This window comes from Anomalospiza imberbis, chromosome 1 (assembly GCF_031753505.1).
Source record: "Anomalospiza imberbis isolate Cuckoo-Finch-1a 21T00152 chromosome 1, ASM3175350v1, whole genome shotgun sequence".
Classification (NCBI taxonomy): domain Eukaryota; kingdom Metazoa; phylum Chordata; class Aves; order Passeriformes; family Viduidae; genus Anomalospiza; species Anomalospiza imberbis.
The window spans coordinates 29,495,387-29,517,588 of record NC_089681.1 but is presented as its reverse complement, the minus strand read 5'-3'; the positions used below and the strand labels follow the sequence as shown (position 1 = coordinate 29,517,588).

At 40.0% G+C, this 22,202-nt stretch overlaps 1 protein-coding gene across 1 annotated transcript in view; it reads left to right on the top strand.

Moving 5' to 3' along the window:
- Positions 1 to 16,766, top strand: part of STMN2 (stathmin 2) — a 38,672-nt gene extending 21,906 nt beyond the window's left edge. Inside the window, exons 2-5 of the mRNA XM_068186288.1 lie at positions 2,842 to 2,937; positions 3,551 to 3,723; positions 13,371 to 13,562; positions 15,407 to 16,766. Of these exons, the coding sequence (XP_068042389.1) occupies positions 2,842 to 2,937; positions 3,551 to 3,723; positions 13,371 to 13,562; positions 15,407 to 15,466 (521 nt within the window). The 3' untranslated portion in view covers positions 15,467 to 16,766. The remainder of the gene's footprint in view (positions 1 to 2,841; positions 2,938 to 3,550; positions 3,724 to 13,370; positions 13,563 to 15,406) is intronic.
- The last annotated feature ends 5,436 nt before the right edge of the window (positions 16,767 to 22,202 follow it).

The window sequence follows — 22,202 nt, the reverse complement described above, 5'->3', positions numbered from 1 at the left end:
AAACACATTTGGAAAATAAATTTCGTTGCAATCACTGCTGGTCTTCAAGGGTTTTTAAAAGCTCCACTATGAGGCAGGTAATTTTTGTGCCTCTTTCAGGTTACACAAGAGGTCCTGTGCAGATTGCACAAATGCTCGGGCCTTGGTTGTGTGGTCTACGTGTGCTGCTTTCTTAACAGAAAATCTTCTTGAAATAACAGGCTTCCATTGCTAAAACACTAACCCCTGAGATTTGGGAAAGTACAGTTACCTCCCTGTCTAATCTGTGTGACATGGGCCAACAACTTTAATTAGACCACCAACTGGGCTAACATTACTGCTTTCAGCTTTTTAAATATGTTTTAAGGAAATGTTTAAGCAAAGGAGAGCTGAACAAAGCAGGGCTTCTGCTCAGAGCTGAGCCTGATCAAGGGGGATAGATCATCACAATGTTGATGCTGGACACCAGAGGAGGCGTGTGTCTCTTCAGGTCCTTTGACACCCTCAGCCCTTAAGTCTGCAACAGGCAAAGCAGTGTTTGCCACCATGGAAGGCTATTTGGTTCCCAGGGCTGCAGAAGCCTCCAGCAGGACCTCTGTGAGTATTCAGCCAAGATCCAGCTATGGTTGAAGGAATCTCTAGGGCAAGTGCAGACTAAATCAATATCACAAAAAACCAAAAAGTAATTCTTGTGAAGGATGGAAAGTCATCCTAATTCTGCCAGTGGCCAGAATGAACTAAGACAATTATTTTGCCTGAATGCTTTCAGTGCAGCTATTGCACTGGAGGAAAGAGTTCTTATCTTTCTCCTGCTGTGTTTTGCAGATGGCAAGCTGGAAAAAAAAAAAAAAACACCTTTCTCTAATCATTTAAAATGCTGTTAGGAAGCAAAATATATTCAATGCCAAACAAAGAGAAAAAATATTAACAAACGCCCCAAAAGGCAAGATTCCTAGGATGCTGCTTTGCATGCCTTTTTCTACAGAGATATTTCAAGGTATACATTTTAGCAGTGATTCAGCAGATCTTGTACAAGATTCTGCTTGTATCATCAATGGCCACATATTTAACACACTTTAGCCCAGTGTCTGTTTTCTCTATGCTTAGCAACCTGCCAGGGTTTGATGTGCAGCCACTCCACAACCTTACTGCTGGGAAGAATGCAATTCCAGTGGTAGGGGTAGCTGGCTAGGCAAGCCGTTCTCAGGGAATGGTCTGGAAAACCACACCTGTGTGCTTGCTGGATGAAGGTCTAAGTGAACAATTCATTATGTTTATCATTATTCATAATTCAACATACATCAGATGGACAAGATTTTTCTCTTCAGAAGATTTTTGAGTTATTCCTTGCAAGTTGGTACTTAGTTTTCAAACCAAAATCTTGTCAAGACCAAGCTTCCATGACAGCCTATGTTCACTGAAAGCAAAATCTTCAGTACACTCTTAGCCTCAAATCCTGTCCTTTACCAATGGTTTCTGAAAAGCTGTATCTCCTTTAGGTGAGTTATTCAAGGTACATGATTAGAGACCCTTGTGCAAAACTTAATTAAATTAACTAATCCTTTACTAGCAGCTGGAAGTTTTTTCTTGAACTGTGGATTATTCAAATACCACCATACTGAGTAGCGCCCAAAGGCTCTCAAGCCCTCATCAATCTCAGGTTTCTTTCTGAGTAGGAAAAGCAAAATCAAAAGCCAAAAGAGCATCCATGAGAAAGGCTGATTGAGAATTTCATTTGTATCCACAGTTTGAAGATCAAAGGACCATCTGATTTTCCTTTATCAACAACAAGGGCTAATTTGGTCTAAACTGTTAAATCTTTGAGTCATACATATTTTAAGCCATGTTTTCACATGCTGGCAGCAAATGAGTGTCTGCCTCTGTAGATATGATTTTGATAATAGCAGGGATTTGTGTGTGCCAAGATGAATTTTGAAGCACCCTGCCTTAACATCCATGTGTTATGGGCTGTGGACAGTGGGCAGGGTATTGCCCCAGGACCCAGGAGAGCCAGCTCTAGTCTGGGCTCTGTCATTGGCTTGCCAAGTGACCAAGTACAAGACTGTTTTCTTACTTAACAAGCAATTAGGAAGGGTGAGCCGAGCACAAAGCATCATGATTATGTATTAGTTTGACCATTTTTAGACCAGTGCCTCCTCAGTTCATGATTGGGTCCATGCCTGGGATACAGGCATTATAAAGCCAGCAAAGATAGCACCATAAAGGTAAATTACAAGGGCATTAATGGCATCAGATAATATAGACTAGACCTGAGTATGAAAGCCACATATTTTGGCCAGTAAGTGGGGAAGGAGAAGCTTTGTTTCAGGTAGTTAAGCATATTAAGGACCTTATGCAATTGATTTGATGAATGTATCCTCATTTCTGGTTTTATTTTTAATTTTCTGGATGACATTTTCACTTGTAAAATAATGTCTTTAGCCTATGGCGATATATGCCCAGCTTTTCATAGTTGGTCTCAATTGCACTTGGATATGTCAGAGAAACTTTAAGAGCTTCATGTCTCTCCACCTGCCAGGGGAGAGTGGAGTCATGGCACTCTTCCAATGCTAAATGCATTTCCTGGTAGCCAGATTCACTTTCTATAAACCAGAGAGGACTGCCTGCATTATGCCCAAGGCTGAGGTCATGTAGAGGACCAGAAGCCCGTTCTAAGGATCTCATTTGTGATTTGATAAAGGTTCAATGTTGAGAAGAAATAGCTGAAAATAAATATTCTGGAGAAATCTGCCAGGTGGGTGATGGAGTAGACTTTCTGGTCCCCAGCCACTCATCTCAGCCCAAGATTCACAGAAGAGGAGCTGGGGAAGTGAAGCATGCTAACAATATCTCTCCTTTCAGCTTACAAGGAAAAGATGAAGGAGCTGTCCATGCTGTCGCTGATCTGCTCCTGTTTTTACCCAGAACCTCGCAACATGAACATCTATAAATATGATGGTGAGTGATGTTTACTGGAAATCATCCTGCATGTCATAAAATGTGCTAGTGCTGGGAAACAACTCAGTTCTCCCTGTCCATAGTGTTAGTAAGTGAATATTTTGCTGATTTAATAATTTAATTGCTGGTTTGGGCTGTTACTTTCTATGGAGTATACAGTACCCATGATGCTGGATATTGTTCCTGATAGGAGCTCTCTAAACTTTTTCTCATACTGAGCTGTTCTTTCCCTACTCCCCGTTTGAGAATTACAGCTCTTCATAGCTGGCATAATTCCCAAGAAACTAAAGAAAATATGAAAGCATGCCTAAAAAATTAACCAGCTTGAGCATTGCTTGCAGGGGGTGTGAAATGGCATAGAACCCCAGTAAGCTTCCAAAATTGCTGTAAATTTTTATGAGATTAAGGTATAATTAAGCTATTACAGATAAAATGGAATGTACTCCTGAGAACATTTTTCAGCCCATAATTTGCCATTGCATTTAAAATGCCCAAGGCAAAGATGCTAAATCATTTGTCTGTGCTTCTGATCTTACTCTGGTATCAGTGCTGCTTCTCTCCTCAATACTGCTGGTGTATTGAAGGACTTACAATTTCCCCCCTTATTGTGCAGACATGGAAGTGAAACAAATCAACAAACGTGCCTCAGGCCAGGCTTTTGAGCTGATCCTAAAGCCACCATCTCCAGTCTCAGAAGCACCACGAACTTTAGCTTCTCCAAAGAAGAAAGAACTCTCTCTTGAGGAGATCCAGAAAAAGCTGGAGGCTGCAGAGGAGAGGAGAAAGGTATCTTTCCTTAAAAAAAAAAAGCTAGTAATTAGGCATGATTTAGTGTACAGTACAGCAGTCAAGTTTCTTGTCTATGTGCTTTCCATTGCCATCACTGACTCATGGTGCCTGCATAGACAAAAATCATCAATATGTTTATAGAAATGAATGAGTTCATTGTCTTTCAGCAGCTTGCAAACAAGCATCACTGGTTTCAATGCTGGGGAAGCATGCATCACAAAATAGACATAGCTTCAGACAGGGGCCAAATGGGCTCAAATGTGCTTGTTTACAGTGTGAACATAACTAATGGTTCATTCAAGACATCTGCAATAGTTGCTCAAAAGAGTGAAGTTATTGTGTCTGAGTTTAAGAGATAGATCTGCAATTCAAGCACGTGCTTTCTGCACTACCAGATCTTGACTCCTCATAGTGTCCATGGAAATTATTCACAGGGTCTGCATAAGGCAGCTAAAATGTCTTATTTATGCAATATAGAGGAACACCCTGAATAGAGTAAGTTTGGGATCATTCATACACGCTTGAATGAAGACACTAGCATAGCACAGATGCTAAGTGGCATTTCTAGCAGTTTCAGTAGTGATGGAAATTGGCTTTCTAGGGTTTTCCACAGACTAAGTCTTCCCCTCTTTATGATCCCACTCATAATGGTAAAACTCTGTTTCATAATCACTAAGTTTGTCACACAGCATTTGGAAGAGTTGTTAACAACTTTTCACAAAGTTTGGCACAAAGACTGGCACAAAGGCAGCTGGAAATATCCTTTCTTTTTACAAAGAGAAAAAGACAAACTCCAGATCAGATTAAGTCAGAAGATGACAATGAGACACTCACCATAACCAGCCTGAATTGCCAGTCTGAAAATTATCAGTGCTCTGTATATGCCCAGCATTTGTGCTGTGTTGCACCATTTCAGAAGAGTCGTGACTGGCTGCAATGACCACAGAAAAATTAAAATTGGTAATCTATTGTCCTGATTAATTCATGTTTCTTTTTGATGATACACAAAAGGAGAGCCACAGAAGCTTTAGGATCTTAGGGCTTTCTATGTCCTTCACCCAGGAGAGCGATGTTATTTTGTGGCAAATCAGCTTGTACAGTTGCTATTGCACAGGCATTAGAAACCCCTTCTACCTGCCCATGGAGTCCCTTGTAGAGGGTTTCTGAAAATGAAACAAGCTTATATGTCTCTTAATTCTTTATCTTTTAAAAAATGTGATTTCTTGCTAAAACTGCTGTTAACAGAACTTTTCCTGATGTCATCAAAAATGTATACAGAAGTTCAGGTACAGCATCTATGCCACAGAGAGCACATGGATCAGATCCAGGAAAAGTAATTCCATTCTCTTTCATTCCTGTCAGGCTAGATCAGGATCACTGCCAAGAACTTCAAGGGAATGGTTTTTCTGGTGTGTGTTTTGTTATGTGTCTGCTGAAGTCAGTATATCTGGATTACTGACAGGTCTTTAAAACCTGGTAATTAGTTTGAATTTGCAGTGAAAACTGACTATTCTGGACCTCATTAATTTGAACAATTAATCTAGATGATAACTGCAGTGTTGCTACTTTTGTCATTTTTGCTGGCTTGCTAACAATGACGCTGTGGTTCTAGCACACGCTCATTAGCACTATGGCTTCTTTCAAACAAATATTTCTGCCGGAGCATTCATTTCAGTGAGAGGACATGACTGTATATCAAAGGAATTTCCATTTGCACTAGCACCTCCTGAGAGGGGTGAGCTCTCACTCATCCAAGTTATGATAATCCCCAAAAACTCAGTCCGTGAAGTTCCTCTGTGCTGAGTACAAATGCTTGAGTAAAGATACAGACACAGAATGAAATAAAAGCAATAAAAGGCCTGATATTATGCATATACTTGGTGGAAAATACAAATCGAATATTTCAGAGATTTCATTCCATTGATTTCATTACTGTTCATTTCTTCCTAAAGAAAAACTCATCATGCAATAGATTGGTAATCAGTGATAGCAGTACAGACACCTGCCATTCCTTCCCCTTGATACTATATTCATTTTGAATGAACATATAACTGAATTATTTTAATAGACAAGATCCTCCACATTAGCATTGCAGCAGAAATTGCCGGGAAAGGAACAAAGAACAGAGCAAAATGTTTCTTTACATCACTGTTAAAATCCCTGGTGTTCTCACATCTTAACTATTGACTTCATTTTTGCCCCCTAAAAAAGCATAGTGCAGAGAAGAATAAAAAAGCAATTAGAGGAACAGAAAATCTTCCATAAGAAGATAAATTAAACAGTCCACTTTTGAGCTTGGAAACAGACTACAGATGAAAGATAAAATCGAAATCTACAAAGTCGTGAATGGTAATGAGAAGATGAATAGGAACAATTATATTCTGTTTCACACAATCCAAAGGGAACAAAACATTCAAAGAAATTATCAGACAGCAATTTCAAAAAGGAATCATGTTTTCATGTATTGTTTATTCAAGGTATATTTGTTATCACAGACTGTTTAGAGGTTATTAAAATATTATTTAGTTCAAAAATATAATAGCAAAATTGATAGAACACTACCTTGTAGGAAATTATGTGAATGGAACTTGTGACTCAGAAAATATGGAACTTGCTGACTGATGAAAGCTAGAGAGATTTGCCCACCTTCATCTAGAGTTTCCCTCGGCATCTTCTTCCACTTTCTGCTGCTAGACAAACCAGGCAGACTTCTTCTAAAAGCCAGCATGGCTGTTATTTCCATACTTTTCAATCTATGTACAGAGCTGTCAGGCATGGCCATTCTAGGTCCTGTCCTTCCAGCACAATTCTAACTCAAATGAATGAGAATTGCCTTTTTGGAAAACAAGTTGCTAACGAATTTTACGCTGCTTAGGAGTTAGGTTCTGCTCTGTTAATTAGGCAGTGTTCATTAATAAATTTTCAAACTCATGAGACCATCTAGAGCAATACATGCACTTCAGTAGTCTCCCGCTTAGGCTTTTTCCAGTTTGTCATTCTTGTTTATTTCCTTGTAAGCTTTTACAGGACTCCGTTTCTTCCCTTTTTTCTCTTCCTTACCTGACAGTCATGACCATTTGGTCTAGTTACAGATTAGTCCTTTCCACTTATAGAATGATCTACAGCATGACACTATTATCTTTTTCTTTTTGGCAAATGTGTGCTATATTTTCCTACCTTGGTGGATAATCAGGAAACTCTTTTCATCCTTCTGAGTTAAGAAATTAGAGCACTGTGACATTGTATGCAGCAGAAGTTTTACTTACAGAATATTTAACATTTATCAGTTTTTACCCATTGGCCTTGAATGTTCAGCTGTTATTATTAGTGGTGTACAGACTTCAAGGGGCATATGTCAAATTATTTTTTTTATTGCCTATGTTCAATTTACTTAGTAACATAAAAAAAGAAACACTAAAGGGTTGTGCATTTCTTCTAGACTTTGGATTATAGAAGAGAAAATGTATGTAATTAAATCCTTTTATTGGCTTTGTATTGGGATGAAACTGAATCAAGTTTATCCCTAGAGCTTAGTGTGACAAAGAATGCAGGAAAACAGTCTTTATTTTTTTTTTTTTTTTACTTTCATGCTGTTGGATATAGACTTAAAGCTTCCTGGGTTTTTAATGCCATTGCAATGAAATGCCACGAGACAAGCCTGCTGTGCAGCCTGGTCTGGGCCAGGCTCGCTGTGCTCCCCACAGCAGCATCCAGCCCAGGGCACCTCTGCCAGCATCAGGACCACACTCAGTGCTGGACTTCAGCATCCAACTCACTGCTCCTTTGAGCCAGCCCCACAGCCTGCCCAGAGGCAGCTCTTGATACTCTTAATCCATCTCTGCTCTGGCCATCCATGCTTTACTGCTCTGTACAGGAGGTTGATGGGGGAAGGGCTTTGCCAAGGCAGGGAAGGTGGTAGAACTGGGGGACAGATGTTCCTCCCTGGATATTGCATGGCACCTACAGAATTGCTGCTCCAGATGACAGACAGAGAAGGGAACGCTCCTTCCCCGTCAAAAGTCGAGCTTTCTTCTTCCACCTCATTTCTGTTACCCTTTCCCACCAAATTGTAAGGTGAGAAGGATGGGCATGAGGATGGGCAGTGCCTGAGACATATGTCTCCTGCCTTGCCCATCCACTGATCTCCCTTTCTATTGCTGCTGGCCCTCAGCTGAGCTTCTGTGGAGAAGTAACACAGCATGGAGCATTTTTCCATGTAAAGGTTCCAGTAATAGGTATAATCAGCACCAGAAACAGATGTTTCTGTCATATTTTGATTTACACCATAGTGTGTCTATACACAGTGGTTACTGTAAGTAACCACTATCCAAGTAACCACTGTTCTAAGTAACCAAAGATAGCCAAAACTCCAAGAAACTTCACAAGGTTCCTCATCCAAAACCACACGTTAGCCTATGGAATATGGGCCTGTAGGGAGATGTTTGCTACCAACAAGGAGAGGATTTGGTGTTAGGCGCCACGGTCTGTCTCAGAGCAAATGGAGCCATGAGCATACATCCCAATGCTGGCAAACATTCTCTCCCCACTCTGCCACGGGCTCTGCCACTAATGAACAACCATAAGACAATTTGACATTGATCTTCATTAACTTCATAATGCCAGGCCTCCAACTGCAGCAGGAGGACCATGAGGACAGAGGCTCAGGTGTATTCTTACATTCCCCCAACACACCTTGTTCACCCCCGCAGGTCACAACCATGAGAGCAGCAGTTTTGTACCAGTTGAGGAAGGGAAAGTAAGTTTTCTTGAATCACAACATGGATGAGCTCTTTTTTTTTTATACTTCATATCTCAAAGGTTGTACAAAAATAAATTTTTAAAAGAGTTCTTCACCAAACTTTAAGCAAATTTTTTCATCATCTAGCTTCACTAGAAGCAGAGCTTCACCCATACTTACAGATCACATGTCTCTGACTCTCCTGCCAAGTAGGTCTTTCTGAGAGAAGTCTAATTTGAGACCATTCCCATGCTTTTACATGGAAAAATTCCAGCCTCAGTTCCTTCCCCTGAAAACATCAGTACTTCAAGTCACCATACCAGGGCATCACCTTGGCATTTACATTGCAGTAGGAGCCTTTCCTCCTGTCTTCACAATCTGCTCCATTAATAGTATCTCTTAGATACACAGTGTATTGAGGAACACCAAGATTATTGCAGCTTCTTCTGAACAACTGCATTGTAAAAAAAAAAAAAAAAAAACCAGTCAGTGAACAAATGTGTTTTGAAAGAGGAACACTCATGACTGATGGTGTCTCAGACACCCTAGTAACTAAGGATACTGGTATCTGAGGTTGAATGCATTCAAGCTGAAATTTCCAGCTTAAAAGCAGTTGTGTGAACACATTTCTTGTTTAAAAGCAATAAAGGATTAATTTTATGTCCATATCAATTACTTCAATATTTGGATATATCTGTCAAACAAAGATAGTTGTGAGAAAATAAAGCATCTCTTACTCAGATAATGAGAATTTTCTTCATGGGAGTAATAATTAAACAATGTATCTCCAAAGCCAATTTCCATCACTAATTTTGCTAATGAAGTGAGCGTGTAGTAGTCTGCATCTATCTCCAGCCATCTAGGTACCAGATGTAGATTTTCTTTTGAACCACTCATCTCTGAAAACTGAAGATGCACATGATCCCTTAAAAACATGAACATCATAGGAGTTTGCCTGCATTTTTAGTACATCAGTATGTTTCTTGGAGCAAAGGACTATCTATACCAGAACTATTCTCCAATATTTTTATTCCTCCATATTTAATTATTAACAAATAAATATTTTTGCTTCTCCACTTTATTTTGTGGCCTTTTAGTACCTTAAGGGGGCTTGTAAAATTGAGGGAAAGTGATTTTTTCCAAGCACAGATAGTGATCGAACAAGGAAGAATGGTTTTAAACTAAAAGAGGGGTGATTTATATTAGATGGTAGGAGAAAGTTTTTCAATATGTGGGCAGTGAGGCAGTGACAGGTTGCTCAGAGAATCTCTGAGTGCCCCATGCCTCGAAGTGCCCCAGATCAGGTTGGATGGGGCTGTGCACAACCTGGTCTAGTGGAAGATGTACCTGCCTATGACAGGGGGTTAGAACTGGATGATCTTTAAAGTCCATTCCGGTCCAAGACAGTCTATGATGCTTTGATTCTATGATGTAACATTAGATGCTGCTGCTGGAGCTGCAATGGTTATGCCTTGTTATATTTAAGAAGTCTTCCGACTAGTCCCCCTTGAATATTGCTTTTTGTTTTCTCCACCATTCCATATTTTTCTCTCCTTATTAATCTTCTTTATCTTTCATCCTGTTTACAGCATTTTTTTTTCATTTTCTTATCACATCTGTTTAAGAAACACCATAAGCAGTATACAACTGCGTTAGAACTATCAAAAATTTGAAAATATCCTTTCCAGCTCTTCAAACAGTGTTGAAAATAAACTTGAAATAAAAACCTCCTATGTATGTTGGAATCCTGCATCACTGTGGAACTGTGTGAGTCCAAACACAGCCATTTAAAAGCCAACACAAACAACAAAGGGAGTCTATTAATCCCAGCTCCCCTGGGTATCCGTGGTCATTCATTTACCCATTTCTGGGTGTGTAGTAGACTTTGAACAGATAGGGTGGCCAAGTTATTTTGCCAAATGGGTTGGAAACAGAAAATCATTTGACAATCCAGTACAAACACATAGCAGGCGCCTTCCAGAATTGTCGTAAGGGGATTTCAGAATGGTCTGAGCACCAGGGAATCAGGCAGACTGACAGCTGGGGTACAACGCCATTAGAGAAGGGACATCAGTCTAAATGAGATTCTACCCTGTGGATGTTTTGTGGCAGGGAGGGGACTTCCTTTATTTTTAAGCAGTCCTGGGTACCAGTGATTTTCCTGTTTCAAAATTCATCACAATATGCCATTAAAGACATATTGTAAAGGAAAATCACATTAGGGGTTTGCAGTCAGTTCCTGAGGCCTGGCTCAGCTTTCAAGCAGTGTTTTTCTGGTGCCAATGCAATTTGCATCCAGTTTATACTGAATTAGAGTATAAGGATTTTCTTCATCATCCTGAATTACAGGACAAATTAATTTTGAATATACTGTCTGCTAGCACAGCATCCAGAAATGTGTGTACTTTGACATGAAGCTCTAATTTTTCACTGTTCTCCAGGATTTATGGTAAAAAGTCTTTCCAGAAGGCAAAGGATTTGAATGGAAGAAAAGAAATCTTGAAAAATGGGCAAGTGCCTCAAAATCGCAAAGGCATTTTGCTACCTCCATTGAAAGCAAATGCTCTTTTAAAAAATGCTTCTTATTTGCACAGTCCAAATCTTACTTTTTATTAGTGCATGGCTATGTTCTTGAAAATTGTTTTCCAAATCTGAAAAGGTCCGATTGTATAACACATTATATATGCATATTTAAACACCATGAAATGTTAACCTTTCAGATGAACGAGTCAATTCTGAAATGTTTCATGGGAAAGGACATTACAATTAGTCCGATGGTGTCTTTTCTATTCAAACTCACAACAGGAAGAGAAATGCATTCTCAGACTATCCATTACTTTTATATCATTTAAGCAAAGTGTTCACAAAATTCATATCAGCAAACAAAATTTAATGATTGTAACTTTTCCAAAAGTAGATGAGAGATTGCTGTTGAGTAGTAAATTAAACAGAAAATGCAGAATAACTTCACAAGCTATAATCAAACCGGGCCACTTCGGTTTATCCACAAGGGGGAAAGAGAGATGAAAATATTTAATTATTTCAGTTTTACATTGCATCAGATCTCTTAAAATAACTTTTTTACATAGTAAAATAACCTACATTTAAGAACTGTTAAATGCTAAGTATCCGAAATCAAACATTTTGTTTCAAAATAAACTACTTTTATTATATTATTATTAATTTTTTTTATATTTTTACTGAATTTTTGGGGCTTTTATGATTTTTTAATCACTCTACAAAATTCCTTCTTTGCCCAGCTCTACTTGTCTTTGACTCATCCTTCTTCCATATTCCACCAGTGAAATTTCCTTTACTTTTGGCTTCATCTAGCTGAGGGGCTTTGTTCCCACTTGCAACATCTTTCACCTGGCACAACAGAGTCAAAGACATAAAAAATGCTTGTTCTATTACTCTGTTCAGCATATACTGTAAGTGAGAGAAGAGCAAGGAAGAGTCTCAAGGAGGTACCTTTCCAGGATTCCTACCAGCAGGTGCTCCAGAGATCAGTTTGAGAAATGAGCCTGTACCTGCAGCCAGGCCAGAGGTGAAACTCATTAAGTGATAAGAATGGATGGAAGTGGCTTTCTCCTATGATCCCAAGCAGGCCATTACAGCCTTTCAAAGCCAGATGTGTTTTACTCTAACATCTTGCTGCAAGATGTTCTGGCCTTAGCAGCCTTTTCTAGAATCTGCTTTATTTGCCCTGTCAGTGCATTTGGTTTTCTGCATATCTTACTTCCATTAAAATATTTGTTTTCTCCTAGTTGAGTCTTGCTCATATAAAAGAATTGCAGCATTTTTCAGTCCATTTAAAGCCACATGGTAGAATTTAAAAGATTTCATTACCATTAATTGTAATTAATGGTTAAAACCCTTAATTTAGGCCATAAACTAACTCATTTTTATGGATCACAATGGGAACAGTTCCTTGGAATCAGCACTGAAATACGCATTTAGCCTCCCAGCGCCCTATTTCATTCTCTGTTTTTCTGTTTCTTCTCATGCTGCCTCTCATTTATTTTATCCAGAAGTGTATGATGTTCATTTTTACCAGCTAACTGTATTTCAACTAGACTTGCCTGGAGAATGGGCCCATTGCTGCAAGTTTTTTGGCTTCCTTCCTAGGATTAGTGGTTTCCTGTTAGAAATTTGATTTAATATGAATAGCAAAGCTTATGCTTCTGAGAAGTGAGTTTACAAGGAAGAATACAATATTAAGCATAGACTGCATCTGTTTCATTCCTACTCACAGTTTTCATCTTCCTTGAAAAAGAAAAACTTTTAACTAAAAATCTTTGCTGTTGTCTATGCAGTAAAACACTTCATTCCCCTTCTCAATCAGTTAGATTAATCCGAATATGAATGTAATGGGAAAAAACATTGTCTGAATTGATGCTGCCTGTCTTTCATGTCAATAAACAGTTATTAACTATTCAAGCTCATTAAAGAAGAGTCCAACCTGGGTGAAAATTGCACCTGTCCTGGATCAGCAATCTCCCTTTTAACTCTGTACATTTCTTCAACCCCAGGTCCCTATCTCTAAAGATAAAAGGCCTGTGGCTAAGAGACTGCAGCTGTCAGAGGTTGAGCAACCACTGCAGTAATCCAGGCGAGCCAGGGCAGCAGCACATCAGCATTTCTTGTTAACAGAAGTGCTTTGGACATTTCTGTGCTGCTGTCTCAGGCATGTACCCCACATTTAGCCAGTGCTTCTAAACCCATGGTTTCGAGGCTAATCCGGTTCAGTCACAAAGTGACCTTTCTAAAAAAGGCAGCAAGACTTACACAGGTTCCACGCTCAGGGAACTGTTGCCCTGTGGCAAGGTACTGTGCTTCCTGGCAACATGGCAACATGCTTTACTCCTCACAAGTATTTGTTCTCAACCTGTGTCTCTGTTTCCAGTCCCAGGAGGCCCAGGTGCTGAAACATCTGGCAGAGAAGAGAGAACATGAGCGAGAAGTGCTTCAAAAAGCTTTGGAGGAGAACAATAACTTCAGCAAAATGGCAGAGGAAAAGCTGATACTGAAAATGGAACAGATCAAAGAAAACCGTGAAGCTAATTTAGCTGCTCTTATTGAACGCCTCCAAGAGAAGGTAACCACACCATCGCTCCTCACCTTAGACTAGAGAGGAAAAGCTAATCAATATTTTGCAGAGATGTTGCGCATAGTCCTTATCTCAGTTGCTACACTTGAGCTACTGAGAGACTGAGAGATGCTCCTTAGTCCTCATGGCCATTTGCTGGACTGTCTGTAGAGAAAGGTTGGTTTTCTAGCTTTTAAGAAATTCTGTGAACAAATGAAAGGTCACTTGTGTTTAGATTTCAGCTTCTAAGAAAAGTCATTGATCAAATCAAACAACTGTCCTATGTCTGTAATTCTTGGTTTCTCAGAGGAGAAAGATGAAAAATTATGGGGAAAAATTCTTTCATATACAGCAAAAGAGGTCTGTCTTTCCACAAGTCTTCAAGGAAGAGAGTAAATTTTCCTATGGAGATCTTTGGTATAGCCAGAGGAAACAGGGACTCACAAACCCTAGATGCAGGATGAAGTATGCCCTTCTTTAACAAAAACTTCACACAAGGGAGAGAAACATGTAAATAAAGATTTAGAAGCATTAAGAAAAAAATTAATTAGTTCTGCATGAGTGATCACTTGTTTCCCTCAATAATGAACTTCCTAATATATTAGTAATTTGGCTAAAGAAAATAGCTTTCAGAAGTTTTCAAGGAGATCTTCATAAGTACCTCTACATCTTTGATGGAGAAAAAAGTCTTTGAGAGTAGGAAAGAAACAACAGAATCTGAAGGATGATGTTACAAGTAACTACACAAACAGGATAATTCTTGAGTTTAAGAACCATACCCAGATTGCTTGACATTTTTGCATTAGCTTCATTTGCAGGTACATACCCAGACCTTATGAAAATGAAGAGAAAAGCAAATTAGTTATCCTTGAGGTCCAAGAGGAAGTGGGAAGGACAGCTGATGCATCTCTCTGTCCTAGGTTAATGTTAACAGACTGTTAAACCCTGTTTCCACATAAATATGATGGTATATATGCATGAAACCCGAGAAAGACTTCTGAGGAAAGATGACAGTAACTTACTTGGAAACATTTGCGCTGACCAGTAATGAAAAAATACAATTTTGCCAACACTAAAACATCAAAAACAAACATAAATGGATCCTTAATATATAAAAAAAGAAGTGAGATATCTGGTTCCAAGTACTCTAAAGTTACACAGCTCTGTGGGTGCCCCAAGGTATTCGTGTCTAGAAGCTACTGCAGAAATAACTTATGTATACTGCAGTTAAAAGGAACACCAAGCAACAAATCCCTTATAAAATCTAGCATTCAGTTAGTGCAATAGGTGATATTTTTCATCATAGCCAGAGAAAGAATCAAGAGGAGAGGTAGCTTCAGTGTCCAGACCAAGGAGATGTTTGAGATGTTCAGATTGACTTGTTGAGACTAAATTTTTGGATCTTTATTACAGTTCCTAAATACTACAGACAACAGAGTAACTAACATACAATGTGCAGGCAATTAATTCCTCACTCATCCTTCCCTATATTTAGTTTAATATCCAGGAATTCAAAGGGCAAATGTGATCATGTGGCACATTTTATGCTGCAAGCAGCACCTCTCTATGTGGCCCTTTTAAATGAAACTCTGTGAGGTGCTGAGGATTATAAGACCATATCAGATAAAAGACTGAGCCTCCAGAGCAGGAATAGAAAGTAAATACAAAACGTGCCTCAGGCTGGTCTTGTGGATGACACCTCTCCTGTGTTGCTTCTTTTAAAGATGGTTGTGCTGTGAAACAAGTTTTGCACAAGCATCAGATGCATGACCTAAACAGGTTGTCAGCATGAAGCTCCGTGGGCAGGTGGAATGAGAAAAAGACTGAACTTTTCCCTTCTTGATGTTTTCCAGGAGAGGCATGCTGCAGAGGTCCGTAGAAACAAGGAGCTCCAGGTGGAACTGTCTGGCTGAAAACAGCAATGGTGGATGTGACCCATCCCCACCATTAGTAAACTCCCCCTGCCTATATTATTATGGATCATGCGATATAAGTATGGGAAATGTATGACGTGGTTTAAAAAAAAAAGATAAAAATCAAGAACTCAATAAAAAACTTTAAAAAGAAACAAAAAAATAAAAACAAAAACAATGCGGTCTCTTTGCAGAATGATTTGCTTGATGTTTAAAAAACTTGGATCTTATTTTGTAAATACTTACATTTTTGTTAAAAAATACAATTATTGCATTATGCAAGTTATTTCATAATCTTACGTGTCCTGTAACAGGCTTCTGATGTTGTCTATTTCCACTCGGTTGAATTTGCTGGGTCTGTTCATTTGAAGCACCTCATGTCTAATTCCATTCCCTGCGACTTCTCGTTCCAACCCACCATGAGGTCAGTAGTAGTTCTATGGTGCTAGAGGCCAGTCATTGCCTAATAACCTAGACTGCTTTGCCATCTATAAGCTTTCTTGAAACAGTGACTAGATCACAGGTATTGTGACTTCACATTCAGCTGTCCAAGAAAAAAAGGCTCTTAAAATGGTTTTTCAAATGCAACTTATGCTGCAGGACTCTGTACTGTGCTGTACAATTGAGGTTGAATTGCCACGTAGAGTGTTTGTTGCTTCTGCTTTTTGAGATGAGAGGCAACAAAACCAGCTGTGCAACAGAATGAAATCAAGCAAGATCAGTTTGAGACAAATTTAAGAGGCACGTTGTAACCATCAAGCTATGACAAGTTTTGGATGATGCCAAACAGCCATAAAAATGCTAATTGTAAAGTGAGCTTAATTCACCACTTCAAAATTTATTGATGGAGCAACTAATAGATAGCATCAAGTGGCTTTATCTGTAGGTGCCATGATCTATGATACTTATCTGATGCTACCACATTACATGTGTAATAGTACAAGAGGCTACCAAATATTTCACCTGGAACCCATGAGCCAGTTTTTACTGTTTTTTTATGACACTGCTGACTTCCATTCATCATGACCTTTACTCTTCAGTGTTAGCCAACCCTACCTAGTGACAGACATCTAGGACTAAGAGGGCTGAAGCAGGACGAATGACTAGACAGGGTGCTTGTGCCAAGTACAATATCACCAAACCTAACACATCATCCCCAAAATAGCTGCAGTTTTGAAGTTGTCCCTACCCCCTGGAGGTTGCTGCCTGCATATTCTACTCTTCATTAGTGCTATTTTCCTGTATGTCATTGTGAGCAAGCTGTGATTAATAAAGAATTGGGGTTCTGTGAACTGAAAAAGGGCTTGTTTCTTCTCTCGCTCCATTACGCCTCTGGCAGGTGCCCATGTAAGGGGAAAACCTAATGTAGTCATAAAAGCATGGAAATGAGACTTAAACAATTATTAATAAACCAAGCCTATTTCTCTGCTAATATGGGACTAATCCCTGCTATGCATTTTCCAGTGCTTAGGCTGTCTGTTTTTAAAGATTACCATATAAACTGAGCCTGTAAATGTGACCTCTAGCACTGAGTTTATTAAAAAAGGAGTAGCTATATACACATGCACATGCACTCCTTAATCCTGACTCAACACTGGGGGAAAAATGGAATTTGGAAAAGTAAATAATCTATCTCTGGGTACATACATCAATAACTACAACAAGATTCTGGGTGTTAACACACTGGTTTTCAGGGTAGAAAACATTAATTTATAGGACTTAGTGAAGAACAGAATCACTTTGGTTTCTGCTGAGCTCCAGAGCTGAGATGTAAAATTGAATCAGACCCCATTTGGAATTGGACAAGTGATAAAGAATTACCTTTAGGATTAGTAGAAAATTAAACTAATTATTTGAAGTCATCAAAGTCACATCATTTACTTTTCTTTCAGAGAGATGTACTTTATGCTCCAGGTCTGCAACAGTCAGCTTTTTATTTTAGCAGACTATTTTATTTTGAAGACAAAAAATGTCCTGCAGTCAAAAAGCAGCAGAAGTTGAACATGGAGAAAGGCTGTGAGCTCAACTCTGTGCAGTGAACTCAGTACCACAGAATGAAATGAGTATTCCAACTTGTTACAGCAGCTGAGTCTTCTTGCCTAAATTACTTATCTTTCTCATGAAATTATCAAAAGTAAACCTGGCATGGAAGACAGATAGCAGATGTAGAGTCTGGAAGACATGAACTTCAATGTTGCCAAGCTCGTAAAGTTTGTATCTTGCTTTAAGCCCCAGTAAAAAAAGGACATTATTGCAATTAAACTTAAGGTCCAGGATCTTAGCTTGAGGGCTTGTGGATTCTGTTTTCATTTCCCAATGGCAAGCCATTTGCAGTTTTCCCTGTCCATTGATTTAACAAATTCTGGAAGTACTTCAAGCCCTTTTCCTGTTTGTCTTTCTGGCTGTGGTTGCTTAGAGAACAAATCTGTCTGAGCCAAGCACGGCAACCTGCATCACTTCCATGGGGTTCAACTCCCTTCCTCCACAAAAAAGGGTGTCCATACCCAAAATGCTAACTGGGATGGTCTCCAGCACACTCTCAACTGCTGCAGAACTGGGCTTTGCCTGGTAAGTGCTTCTCAACAGGTACCAAGGCTGCACCAGGGAAAAGAGTGAAGAACCAGACAGTGGGAGCACTGCTGCCCCAGGTCACAAACCATGCTCTGCTCCTGCTCACTTGGCTCTTTGAACAGTGAAGGGTCTGCAGTTCATTTTATTAATGTATAACTATGTTTTGAAAGCCTGTTTGTAAATATACTGCCTATTTAATCTCTAATAGCAAAAAGAAATATCTGGAGACCTGCAGCATAGCCATTTCCTTCTTTACTCCTGTTTCCTTACATTTCCTTATATTTTGCTTCAGTTCAGTCTTTCTAGCTCCTCCCTGCTTGTGCTAGCAAAAGTGTATTGTTGCCATGGGTCTCTCTTCATGTGTAGCTACAGATAAAGGATCTTCTTGGAAAGTAATAAAATATAAGTATAAAGAACCTGGTTTTTAAAGTATTGCCATTTTGGTAAGACAGGGCTTTTTTAATTCAACAGCAACCAGGGGGTTCAGGGCTTTTAGATCAAAAATATTAAGCAGTTTCTTTGATTAACTGTAGATGCCCAAGTCCATGCCATGAACTGTGAATAGCTGCTGCTGAACTGCAGAACATTTTCCATAGGCTGCCTGAAACCCCCCACAGGACGGGAGGGAGGCTGGAGTGCTGGCATTGCACCACACAGATGTTTCCTCCTTTCACTAGGCTGTATGATGGCTCAGAAGCAGGGCAGCACATCTAGAGAGGCACTTCTGCCTCTGACCTCTGCAGGTCCAAGGACTGCCACTCCAGGCGTGGGTAGGTTTTGATTTCCTCTTGGTTAACTCATCAGTTGTGTCAAAGCTGGCACAAGGCAACAGCCTGAGTAATCAAACAGCAATGGCTCAAACCTGTCACACTTCTCGTGGTCCTACTGAAGCCACAAAATTTATGCACAAACCAATTCATAGAATCCTAGAATCATTTAGGTTGGAAGAGACATTTAAGATCATTGGGTCCTGGTATCATTAACCTGGCACTGCCAACTCCACCACTAAACCACGTCCCTAAGTGTTGTGTCTACACATCTTTTAAATACCTTCAGGGATGGCAACTCAGCCACTTCTGTTCCAGTGCTTGATAACCCTGTTGGTGAAGAAATTTTTCCTAATATCAGAATCACAGAATCATTTATGTAGGAAAAGACCATTTAATCTAACCTGTGACCAAACATCACCATGTCAACTAGACCATGGCACTAAGTCCATGTCCAGTCTTTCCTTAAACACATCCAAGGATGGTGACTCCATCACATCCCTGGGTAGCCCACTGCAATATCTAATTACCCTTTCTGTGAAGAATTCCTTCCTAATGTCCAATCTGAACCGCCCTTGGCACAACTTTAGGCCATTTCCTCTTGTGCAGTCACTTTTTACCTGGGAGAAGAGACCAACCCTGCTACAGCCTCCCAATATTCCCAGAGTCAGGAGGTATGGATGTATGGTTTAAAACCACCACCAGTTCAGAACTTGAAAACAATGCCTTTTCTTTCCCCTTTGTTAACACGCCTCTTGTCACATGCAGGGGTTTTTGTTGCTTTGTTTTTGAATGACTGGAAGAAAATCCTAACCCTTCTATAACCAAATAGCAATGTCTGCCTATTCCCTCTCTCCAGAATCCCCAAATATGTGACTGATGTACAGCAGCATTGTACACACACTCAGAGCTGCCTGCCTGACTGCTATCCAGCAGCCCTGACAGGGAGATGGGCTCTGTGATCAGCACAGGAAAGAGTTTTACTCCCAGCACCTAAATTATGCAGAGAAGAGAAGTATTTCTCTCCTCTCTCCCAGAAGGAGCGATACAATAGGGCAGCATGAACATCTTTCTCATCCCACTGTTGCCAGATCCCATCATGTCAAATCAAACCCTCCCATCAGGTTTTGATGGAGAGAAGCAAAGACTGCACAGGAACAGGCAGGCCCCACATCCATTTTGCACCACATGCCCTATTCTGAGCATATTCTAATGGCGGGAGAGAAGACATTCACTCAGCAGAAGGGATATTACCAGGGTGATATTGGGATAATTTTAGGCAACTTTACCAGCGCCTCAGGACTGGTAACACAGTGCTGTTGGTGCAATACTGCCACGCAGTGGTCAGAGTTTACAAGGGGGAGCATGTCTAAACACAGCAGGGATTGATTGCAAGGATTTCCTCTGAAGAATATCCATTCCATCTGCTGTGCAGTTTACACTTTACATGAGGGTCTTTATATAAGGTAGATGGTGGGTTTGAAATCTGAAGCCTGAGTCCAGACTTTTTCAGGTTTAACTCCTCTGTAACAGGAGTGACATGACCATCAATAACTGTAAGTCCAAAGAAAGGACTGATATTTTTGTGTGGAATGTGGAGCAGCCAGAATTACAATTATTGCACCACCACCATCAGAAGCACTCCTGACAATGATAATTCCTGCATTACTGAAACTTCAACTATGTCTAGAAAGCAACATAGTGCACAGCAGCCAGATCAGAAGAAAGACTGAGAAAATTATTAAAGCAATGTCTGGAGTACAGGGAAGGGCAAAAGAAGCTACATCAGAAACCATCACCAGATTAGGGGCTAAATGAACTATGAAACAAATGTGATGTTTGAAAAGTAGTTTTCATCTCCCAGTGAAGGAGAGAGCATAGTCATTCTTGAAGCTGTCTTCCTTGGAAAACACTGAATTCTTTCTCCATCCCCACACCAATTCTTGGAAACAGGGCACAAGACAGAGGAACCTAAAAACCCAGACAAATGTGATATAAGGAAACAGCCAAGCTACAACTTAAATTTCTTTTAGCTATTGTAGTTGCAATGGGTTTTAAAACAAACTTTGAAAAATAGGTTCACCCTATCAAAATACATTTTTAAAACATTAGCTCTTAAAAGACACAGGTTTCCAAGAAGTCATTTAGATAATAATTTCTACATATTCACAAAAGTTGGCAAATATCCCCATGTACAACTGCTTCTAGCCAGAAGATGGCAATCTCTTAATATTTAATAGGCAACTACAGATGGTAAATTTTATTTTGAAGAGCCTTTAAACCTCTGCAGAATCCTGAAATCCTGCTATGTGGAGTCTGATGTTCTATATTTACCCTGAAATATGGGCTTGGGTTTATATAAAACATAAAATATAACACTTTTCGCTTGGGCAAAATTCATTGCTTTTGCTACATTTCCTTAAAAATACAGCATTGGGCAGACATTTAAAAGAAACTGAAGGATAAGGTAGTCATATGAATAAACAGGTTAATATTACGTGTTCCTTAGTCTGGAGCTTAGAGGCTGATTCCTGCTCTTAGCAAGTCTGAACCAGCTCTCCCGAGTGCTGGACAGAAGCAGGAAAACATCACTGCTCTTCAGACAGATTTCATGTAGGCTGAAAAAGGGTGATGCTCAAGGCATAAGAAACTGGAACATCCCTTCCTGCACTGTTTTACACTTAGGCGTTTGCAAATGATGAAATAATTGGTGGAGTGCAGTAGCATATGAAGAGCTGTCCATGAACTGGTTGCACAGATTGCATGTTGTCCTGACACAGGTATTAGCCTGGGAGCAGCACTGGATGGCCGCACATCTTCTGCCTCCAGGGACGAGTTTGGAGGCAGCACAGCTGCTTGCAAAACACAGGCTGTGCTCAGATTAACAGTTTCTGTCAGACCTTAGATGTCTCCTTGAAGGGCCAGCTCAGTCTGCCTTGTGCCAAGCTCCTAGGACACCCTATCAATGCTGGAGGGAGCCTGACTCGCCCAGCATCTCCTTGGGTGCTTGTCCATGTAGGCACAGCCTGAGGCAGAGCTGTAGGGAAAGATGTCATCTGGGAAATACAGAGAAGGAGGAGGCTGTTGGCTGCCACTGAGAGACAGCAGCAAACTGGCAGCAGCAGCCAAGCAGGGAGAGAACAAGGGTGAAGCTGTGAGAGGCTGCTTTTGCTCTGAATTTCCCCAATCCCTGGCACCTCAGGAGGGGTCCTGTGGGAAGGTGATCCACGCATAGATGTCATTGTTTAATTCAGCAGGCAGCTAAACACAACAGAGCTGCTGGCTTACTCCCTCCTATCAGTGTGATGGAGGAGAAAACTGGGGGGAAAAAAGTAAAATTCATGAGTTGACAGTTTTATAGGACAGAAATAGAAAGGTGAATAATAATAATAATAATA